The sequence below is a fragment of the Habropoda laboriosa genome, unplaced genomic scaffold (genome assembly GCF_001263275.1).
Source record: "Habropoda laboriosa isolate 0110345459 unplaced genomic scaffold, ASM126327v1 scaffold61, whole genome shotgun sequence".
NCBI classification, from domain to species: domain Eukaryota; kingdom Metazoa; phylum Arthropoda; class Insecta; order Hymenoptera; family Apidae; genus Habropoda; species Habropoda laboriosa.
Window position 1 is genome coordinate 1558132 of NW_017100203.1, and position 10453 is coordinate 1568584.

The 10453-nt window shown below is 31.9% G+C and overlaps 2 protein-coding genes across 2 annotated transcripts in view; one reads left to right on the plus strand and one right to left on the minus strand.

Annotated features, from left to right (window-relative positions):
- LOC108570533 (rho guanine nucleotide exchange factor 18-like) overlaps nt 1–4285 on the plus strand; it is an 11924-nt gene extending 7639 nt beyond the window's left edge. Inside the window, exons 11-18 of the mRNA XM_017932404.1 lie at nt 341–394; nt 493–1045; nt 1135–1364; nt 1443–1987; nt 2077–2282; nt 2872–3051; nt 3111–3811; nt 3957–4285. Of these exons, the coding sequence (XP_017787893.1) occupies nt 341–394; nt 493–1045; nt 1135–1364; nt 1443–1987; nt 2077–2282; nt 2872–3051; nt 3111–3811; nt 3957–4200 (2713 nt within the window). The 3' untranslated portion in view covers nt 4201–4285. The remainder of the gene's footprint in view (nt 1–340; nt 395–492; nt 1046–1134; nt 1365–1442; nt 1988–2076; nt 2283–2871; nt 3052–3110; nt 3812–3956) is intronic.
- A 475-nt stretch (nt 4286–4760) lies between these two features.
- The window catches only part of LOC108570521 (WD repeat-containing protein 89), a 6313-nt gene continuing 620 nt past the window's right edge, over nt 4761–10453 (minus strand). Inside the window, 6 exon segments of the mRNA XM_017932393.1 lie at nt 4761–5578; nt 7916–8117; nt 8829–8931; nt 9399–9640; nt 9715–10049; nt 10168–10394. Of these exon segments, the coding sequence (XP_017787882.1) occupies nt 7962–8117; nt 8829–8931; nt 9399–9640; nt 9715–10049; nt 10168–10394 (1063 nt within the window). The 3' untranslated portion in view covers nt 4761–5578; nt 7916–7961.

Here is a 10453-nt window from a genome sequence, read left to right on the forward strand (position 1 = left end):
AATTTTTCTATAGATAGTCTTAATTTATTTACTTAAGAGATAAAAAATTGAAATGCACATAGAAACACTTATAAAAGAAATATAGGTGCTGCTTTGCAGATTACATTTATAGAGAAGGTAATGTTAAATTGACAGTAAAAATATAATCACACATTGTACATAGTTTATTATATTTATAAATAAACAATATATCGTGATATTATTCAAAATTACAGTTAAAATGAGATATAAAAAGAACATTAAGATAAAATTAGTTATAATTGCAAAATACAGCAAATTCAACATTTTCTTTTTATGAAAAAATAATATTTTGAAGTATGCAATTCTATTTTTCTTTCAGTCAAACAATAAATGAGGAAAAAGATGGAGATGGACAACATCGTGATATATCTAGGTTTGTACAGACTTTTATTATTAAACTCCCAATAAAACTTATTTATTTCCAAAATACCTATATTTAATAAAAGTTTTATTTCTAATGCAATATTCTAGTGGGTTGGAAGGATTCGACTTTGCAGATGATGCTTATCAATTTACTGTGGGTGATTTGGAAGGTCTTGATCCAGAATTAGGCCTAGCTAAAGAAGAACCTGACTCCTGGAGCGCTGCCATTGGACATAACGTCGCATTACGACTAGCTGATAATTGCGAACGGAAAGTAAAAAGACAAGAACACATTTATGAATTTGTCCTTACGGAAAAACATCATTGCTTAGTACTCCTTGCAATGGAGAGAATTTTCGCTGAAGGTCTTCGACGTCACTTTCGCTTGGGTCAACCAGATCTAGAACGCATGTTTCCCAGATTACGTGATCTCATTGATATTCATTTACGATTTTTGCAAAAATTACGCAAGCGACAAAACACAAACCCTGTTGTTCCTACAATCGCTGATATATTAGTTGATCAATTCTTTGGAGAGAATGCACAACGTATGAAGAGTGCCTATGGAGAATTCTGTAGCCGTCATAGAGATGCTGTTGAAACTTACAAATATTACTTGCGTCACGATCCTCGATTTGCACGGTTCGTGCGTCAATGTCAGGTAATTATAGTACCGTATTAGTTTATTCTTTCTTTATTTTACTTTTTCTTATGCAATAATATAAAGACGTATATAATCAATGTTTGTAGTCGCATCCCTTGTTGAAGAAAAAAGGAATTCCTGAGTGCATTCTGTTTGTTACTCAGCGTTTAACAAAGTATCCGTTACTAGTTGAACCACTTATAAAAACTGGTATTGTACAAGAAGAAGGTGAAGATTTACGTAAAGCTTTGGTTCTTGTCAAAGAAATTTTAGCTGATGTGGATGCGTGCGTAGCTGATAAGGAAAGAGAAGATAGGAAATTAGAAATCTATCATAAGTAAGAAAATTATGTTTTGTGAAACATTTTCAGTTTTTTTGCTATTACTATTAATATTATTTTCATTATTATTTTTAGGATTGATGCAAAGTCTTTTGTTACATATCGTGGTGCCAAATTCAAAAAATCAGATATCATGGCATATAATAGAATTTTGAAATTTGAAGGTACTGCATATTTAATGCAAGGTCGTGGAAAAATGACTGCCATTGTAGTGGTTGTTCTTTCTGATATACTATTTTTCTTGGCCGAGAGGGATCAGAAGTATGCATTTTTTGTGCCTGACAATAAGGCTGGTATAGTATCACTTCAAAAATTACTAGTACGTGAAAAGGCTGGTCAAGAGTCTAGAGGAATCTATTTAATATGTAGCAATCCGACTGAACCTGAAATGTTCGAATTAAAAATTCAGAAACCCAAAGACAAACAATTATGGATTCAAGCTATTAGATCTGCAGTTGAATCCTGTCCGCAAGAATCTGAAAATGAAAATGATACATTAACTGAAAACAATAGTAATAATGAATTAAGAGATACACGTTCATCTTCTATATCGTTACTTTCTGTTGAAGAAAGACAACGTTTAGTTAAAACTAAAGAAACACATGTTCTAAAGATAGTTGGTATGTATGACATTTTATCATTAGTCATATATTTTAATAAAAAATTGAATATACTATTGATAAGTGTCACTTCATATTATTACAATTAGGTGAACTTCGTAAAAAAGACGCGGAACAAGCACTATTGCTCGAAAAAAAAATAAATCTACAAATGCAGCTTTTGTATACTGCAAACATTTGGGGTGGAAATGAAAGTAGTGATAATGAGAGAATAGAAAAAGTTGATAAAGAATTTCCGGATTATACTAGATTAGTTCACAATGAAGGAACAGACACTACCCAGTTACGGCAAGAGGTCACAATGTTTTAAGTTACTACATATTTTTAAAATAACAAATTTAGTGTACAAACTTGAGAAGCGTATTCTACTTATATTAGGATAAAAAGAGGTTAGATTATAGATCCGAAATATACACATTTTTTGTTTACCTATTTCATTAAAGGAATTACTGGAAATGAATTCCTTCTGCAATCATGCATAGTTCTCATCGACGTTTCATGAACTGTTGAACACGCTCAAAGCTTTTCGAAGTACTTCGAATTTTGTCATACGCAGCGATTATGCAGTAATGAACAAAAAGTCCGGGAATTTGAATAGAGGGAACAATTTACATTGATTTCAAGGTCAAGTCTATTTATTCAATAAGTACTATTAGTACTTACTTCTAATACTTGAAATTCTCTGCGCGACAGACATTCTTGTTATACTTCACCACAAACAAAAACTGTTTATATGTCAGTAATACAAAATTTCGTGACCTATGTTTATATCATCTTTTTTTATCCTTAAAATGAGTATAATACACTTTCAAAGTTTGTCCATTCATTTTTGTTACACTCTGTATAAATAAAATTAAAACTGAAAAAGTAACTTTTCCTTTTAGGTGGTTGCAGCAATACAAGAGGCAACAAAACTTGCTAGCTCATTATCTTTTAATGCGGGTGGTGCTACTCTTTCAAGAAGTTTAAGTTCTGCGGGAGAACGACATAGTGAGGCCTATGTTCCACCTGCCCTTTGTGTTCCTCGAAGAGCGGAGACATTTGCGGGTTTTGATCATAACAAAGTAAATATACAATACATTAATAGTTCAAATTAAAATATTAATTGTATGCTTTTCCTTAGGAAAAATATCCGTTGCGAGATTCTACGATTCATTCCGTAATTTCTCTTCCAAAAGTTGGTGAATTCATGAAGGAAAGTCCCGATGAAAAAGAAAGTCAGGATTTAGAAATAAATAAAGATCAACAATGGGCAGCAATTCGTTTATCTCATCATGTTTATAGGTTGGTCTGTATAATTAGTAATCAGATGACGACAATCGATAGCCTACAGGCTCAATTAGCTGCGTGTAAGGAAGGAAGTATAGGTAAATCAAATAATAGACCTAATCCAAATCGCCAGTTAGAAGAGTTACGTAATTTACAAGATCAATTGAGTCGAGAGAAAGCAGCATTTCGCGCCGCGTCTCAACAAGAACAAAAACAACTGGAAGAAGAACGAGCGGAATTAGCAAGGCAACGAGAACAATTAGCGGCAGAACAGAGAGACGTTACGCAGCAACGTGATCAATTATACCGACGTCTCGAAGCATTAGAACGACAAGGAGTAACGTTAGTTACAGGTTCCGCACCTAGTTCTACTATTCACTTATCTCACATGATACAAGCATCTGATACAGTACAGACACGAAAAGCACAACCGGATGCTAAACGAATACCGTTAAATTTAATTAGTGCTACTAATCAGCAGAAAGTGCAAAGTAATCTTCCAGTTAAACAACAATTGCCTTTAAAACTTGCTAGCGGAAGCAACAATAATTCTAGGTATTTATAAATATTTTATATTACGATTAATTTAGTGTACATATTATTTTGCTGAAAATCAGCTAACTGTTTAAAATGCAAAATGTACAATTATAAATATTAAAAGTATATTTTAATAATGCATATTTTATTTTATGATAAACAGAACTGGAAGCGCAAGTAATAACAGTCCGGATCGACATTCACGGACAGGAAGTAGTCCGGCAATCGTGACTGGTTCTACATATTCTTCGTCAGAATTAGGAAACAATCATGCCGGAACGAGTCAAACTCACTCTTCGAACCGTTCGCTTCGAATCACACGATCGCCACCAGAATATTCACATCAACAACAGCATCAACGAACTGAGCAGCAACAACCTTTGGAAGAAGAGGTAATTTTTTTCTGACGACTCTTTCGCTTTGGTCGGAAGCATTCTCGATCTTCTCGTCCTACAACGGGCGAAGCTACCCCGACTTCAACACTAACTCCCTCCCGAAATCAATCAAAAGATGCTCAACCTAGAAGTCGTGTGAAGTCATTTTGACTTTCAACATTTTCTCGGTAAAAAGCTTACTTTTAATATTTTCTTCATAGTTACTGTTACTTTCAATTTTTCCAAGTTCATTTTTTGTTTATACATGCTTCTTTCTTGTCTGTCATATTTTTCCTTTTTTTATTACTTCAAATTTTCGCTAAAATGAACTTCCTCTGTCTTACTTGCTCGTATTTCTTTTCCCTTTGTTTTCTACTTCTTTCTTCTTCCCTGTAACAATTTTATTCGTGTTGTATGTTGAAATGCAACATAGTACGTAAATGATGCATTTAACGTGTCCATAATAATAACGTGACTGTCAATAAAGAAAAAGAATATACATATTATTCTCGATAAATTGATAAAAAGTAATATTACTTTTCAACTGCTACTGAGGGCAATAATATAATTTTTATGCACAATGTCACAGAATCTACTATAAAGGAAGAATAATTATAAAATATATGGACAAATAAAAAGATAACGATTAGTGCTCAGAAATATTCGCGGGAAAAAAAAGTATTAAAATGGCCGGTGTTCCGTACAGGACATTTCTTTTCAAAAGGATTGTAAAACAGGCCTGAAGGAGCCGCGACTCGGAGGATTAACGGGATCGTTAGACGCGTGTACCCCCCAATAAAATCATAATCGATCGACATTAGCTTAGACACAATTTTATCATTCATTGTACCGACTTCCTAATTACCAAACTAACCTCTTCCTTCTCTCATATTCCATCTCCTTTTCTACCGGGTTTTCCCAGAAATAAGACAACTCATCCTTCCATCACCACTTCTATCCTTTCTCTATCTATTTAAGAAATGCTCAACCATCAATAACCGATTTTCTACATTTTCCAGTTATTCACCCCCCAAAATTAACTCCGCCTTCAACAGCTCAGATTCTCCTCCTCTTCCGAAATTCCAGTCTTTTTCCGAACACCAACCGACAAACAATCAAGTCTTCAATTAATCTGAGCACTGATTTTAAGCGATAAGCCGAGTCTTATCCACCAAGGTTCGAAATATAGTACTCCGGGCTCTCTTCAGACCTTATTAAAAAGCATACAAATTTTCTCATCGTGATCCGAGTTTGCAAAACTCTGCAAACCGACGCGAGGTACACGACAGCCGGCTTAGTGAGATAGATCAGCCGATCTTGTTGAATCCTTACTTGTTGCGTTATTAAGCCGACTGACACTTTTAGAGACATGATTTTAGATGAATCTTTTAAGCAAATCTGTTGCAGCTTGCTGAAAATGCAAGGTAGAGAAAATACATTATATTAGAATTGCATATACATGGATGTGTGTATATATATATACTTTTTCATGGCATATGTATGAAGTCACGTGTACGTATGTGAGAATGAAAACGTGCAAAAGTATATGCGTGCATATGAATGAAATTATAATGAGTGTACACGCGTATGTGTACAATTTTGTTTTATCAAAACGTATACGTGCGCATTTATGTGGTTACGCACGTTATGTACGAATGCGTGAGTGACTGTGGTAGCTATTCTTATACCATAACAGGTATTTTAATACGTGCTAAAACGACGGGTAAGATCTATTATTAACAAAAATGAATCATTATTACGTGTGCCAAGTCACAGATCGAAGTCATTAATTTTTCGAACTTCATTGCACCATTCTTTGAACACAAATTGTTTTTAATTTGATTGGATTAATAGCAATCCAAATGACATTTTATATTTGATATTTTTTCTCGAGATTATTCACTGCCATTATCGTTGCTCTGTAACCGTTTCTTCTTTTTTTTTAACGATTTACAAGCTATTTTATTTATTGCCTTATTTAAGATCAGTGATAATTCTCGATCGTCTAAAATATTTTGTATTTATGTAAGGTTTTTTTCAATGGAGACAGTTTTCGACTATTTCGTGAAAATAGAACTCGTTTCAGAGAAAGTATTACACAAAGAATGATCATACTGCACGTTTAAAATGTTCATTTTATCGTTTCATGTATTAACCAGTAAAATGAAAATTATATTTGAAGTTAAAATAAAATATTGCTCTAGGTCGTAAATTGTCACTACAAAGTCAGAACTTTGTTTTGATACATATGTATTTATATTTCGCGTAGATTTGCCTCATAAGATGCTATAGCGTGCAATATGATCGTATAAAAGGACAGCGTCGTCGAGGCACGGTGGTAAAACATGTGACTAATTAACTTATCTTCATAAGAAAACATAAATAATGCTATCAACTCGTCTCAATCAATCGTGGTGACAATAGTTCTTAAAAGTATTTCTATAAGATGTAAAGTGTGAGAAAAAAAAAAACAATGAGTTCTTACAAATGTATTATTTAAAAAAATGCCGAGCATATATCAGCTCGTAAATGATATTGTATTAACCTGTTAGTAGCCTTCATGGATGAGTGTTCGACTTCATTTCAAGAACACTTAACACAAATTAAAACATTCTTAATGTCATAACGTTTATTATAAGAAGAACATGAAACATATGTGAAAAGTAAGTTTTAAAACTGAAACGTAATTCCAAAAGATCATTCCAGATAGGTATTTAAATATATACACATAAATATACATTAAAGAATGTATTCTTTATATACATTAAGAACATTGCACTGTGTCAAATGTAGCTTGATACGATTAAAGTTTATTGTTATTAAATATTATCCTTATGCAATGAAGTCGCACACCATCTTCAGGGTAATGCGAAGAATCAAATTGGAATAACAACTAAGGAGTAGTGCGGCGGCCTACATGCGTCTCGTGGCATTCAAAATGTTCGATGTCACTTGACAGCATAAGTTTAAGAAAGGATATAAAGAATTATTAGTAACGCGGTTTTCCACGTATTAGTGAATCTTTACGTCCCTGACGCTCATGGGAAGTATTTTTGTACGTTTACTCTGTACCTACTATTTTACTCTAAAACTATATCTACTGTTATCATTGTGATACTCGCTACTGCGATCGTCTTTGGAAACGTTAATGTAAAATTATATCTAATAAGTGAACGCGTATTTGTTTTAAAACGCGTTCACTCGATATATTAGCATTAATTCTCTTAGAGTTGAACAATTTTAAACTAAAGGCCGTTATATCGATTATATGCTAATATTAATTGTTATTATTGTGTTATTTGCTTGATCACTTTATCAAGATTACCATTTATTCACGATACGCTAAGTACGTCTATTTTATAACAAATGCACGTTTTAAGCTCCTATTTTAATAAATCCTTATATTGCAAAACGAAATAATTTTTCCGTAAGGCGATCCATAGAAGTTAATCTGTTACTTGGCAAGAGTAAACAAATATTTACGATATTTTTCTTCCTGTTTCAATTCTATACAGATATATACACACACTGGTATGTGATTTACAGTCCTTAACGTTTATATACACATGTGCTACATTTTTCGATTGATACATGATTCGCCGTTAAATCATTAACCGCATAAAGAAATAATATCTATTTATTATGAATGTACATACAACTGTTATTGTAATAAAGAAGAACGTGAGGGAAATGTACGATTATGTTAATGTTACGTGATATTTCTCTTCTGTTTATTATATTTACTTACAAAAACTCCTTTTTGCATTTACAAATTTTTATCCCATCACTTTTAGTTAATATGGCTTAGTCCTGTATTGACGATCACATCCTTTGCCAATACCAATTTTTGCCACCAATTTATGGCTAGAACTTTGTTGCATAGGCATTGTTTCTGTTTGTCTCCAAATATTTATAAATCCACTTTCGCCTACTGTTACCAAGGAACCACTCTGCAAATTATAATGAAACATTACATCTTTTGTTGTATACATAGCATGACCGCAGCTGTAGTGCAACCAGACATAGGATGATCTCTTCTGTAAAAAATACATCGAAAATATGCAGTGAAATTCTTTTTTAGGAGGCTTTGCTTTTGAGAAAATCAACTTTAGAAAATTATTGCATAGGCACGCAGCTACTAGTATATTATTTTACTGTGTATTCGTTTTTCTAATTTTCCAAACCAGATGGAATTAATTTTCAGTGCCACTATTAATGACTACAAACACTAATAAAGATTAAAATAATATAATAGCAATTGTACCCATGTGCAACATTTTCAAAATTGAAGCTTCAAATGAAGAAATTTCCCCATCTGGGAATCAAACGGAAATTACCCCATATCCGGTTGCACTAGGTGGCGCACATAAAATTGGCCCGAAACGTAAAGTACAGTTTTAAAACTATATTTTGTACAGAGATAAAAATGCTGATAAACGTGTAAATAGTGGAAATTAAAGCATTTTTAAATTAAAAATACCGTATATTTAACATACCAAACGTAACTGAAATGTACAGTACGTTACTACCAAATAAAATTAAAACTGTATTTTGCGTTCGGGGCCGATTTTATACGCGGTACTGTATACCATCCTTATGGTCATATTCTATATAAATTAAATGACTAAGTTTGTATAAGTTTATCTATATTAAAATTATACCTTTTCATGTAGCCAACTGTCACGTACTATTTGTTTATTTCCCATTATTTTGTAACACGTTTCCAATCGATCATTTACGATGTTTAAACCTCTCAAATTTTCCCTAAAATATTTTAATGAGAAACACGTATGAAAAATATTATAAATACAGAAAAATAATTATTCACATTGAAGTATCTAATTAACACTACCAATGACAATAGAATTTAATGTTATACTATTTTGTTTTATCAGGTCCTTAAGTTAAAAAAATAAAAACTTCAATATTTAATAGTTACATAAATGTGGTATTCTATTTAAATCGATCCATGTAAATGTCTTAAAAACTAATGATACTAAAGAATACTTTAGGCAAAAGTTTAATTGCTTTAAGTAGGATACAATTTGATAAGTATGTAGTTCCATTTAAAAAAACAAAGTTGACCTTCACATGTTTCTTGCACATCTTGATTAAAAAAAAAATACTGATATAAGATTATATTTACATTAAAACTATTCAACTTCTGAAACATTTTTTAGTATCAGTAATAGTGTCGGAAATATTAACATGGATTGATTCAAATCTTATACATATATAAATTATTTTTCAGTGTTTTATTTTAAGATTGTTTTTAAGTTATTTTAATGTGATTTCTTATATATATATAAACATCAATATTAAAAACTACATTTAATGTATTAACCTGTGAAACTGCTAAGTTATTGCGTTCAAATTTAGCATATGGTTCTGCTCCAGAACAGTTCCAAAGTTGTAGTGAATGTGTATGTGTTGTACACCATAGATTATCATCATTAAACCATCCTATCCTGTCCTTTTGTTTAAAACACAAGTTATAATCAATTTGATAGTACAAATACATTAAAAATTTTCTCAAAAATAACTTACCACAGATGATTCAGTATTCAAAGAATAAGTTAATGCAGAATCTTCTGAGGGCTTTGTAAGATCGAAGACATTAATCAATCCATCAGTACTACCAGATGCTAAGACATCCTGCTTACTAGAATGAAATGCCAAAGAAGTTACATCTTCTATGTGAGATTGCCAGTACCCACCAAGAAAATTATTTTTATCATCTATTTTTGTATTGATATATCGAGTATCCCAAAATAAAATAAATGTGTCTCCCCCAATATGTTCAGTACCACCTGCTATAAGCTTTTCATCACAGCTTATATCAAAACTACAGAGACGTTTCATTTTTCCATCTTCAGTACTATCTGAAAATAAGTTAAATTACAACAAATGAATATATACACATTTAAATTATGACAGGCATTAACATAAATATAAAGTTTTCATTTATTTTCTATATTTGATCTTTCTCTTGGTACATACCTTTAAATTCTGCAATAACTTTTCCTTTAGCTCGCAAATCATATGCTTGAATTAGTCCATTGTTTGTTGCTGTATAAAGAATATTTCTAGAAGTAGGACTAAACTTAATGCCAACAATAGGTGTTTTATTGTGAGTTAACTTAATAGTCCGACTTAAACTCTCTCCAACAGAATATATTATACATGTATAATCAGACAAAGCTGTACAAATCCTAAATTCTGGATCACTATACATAAAAATCAATTCATGTAAAATCCAAATTTAATAATACACTAAGTATAAGTA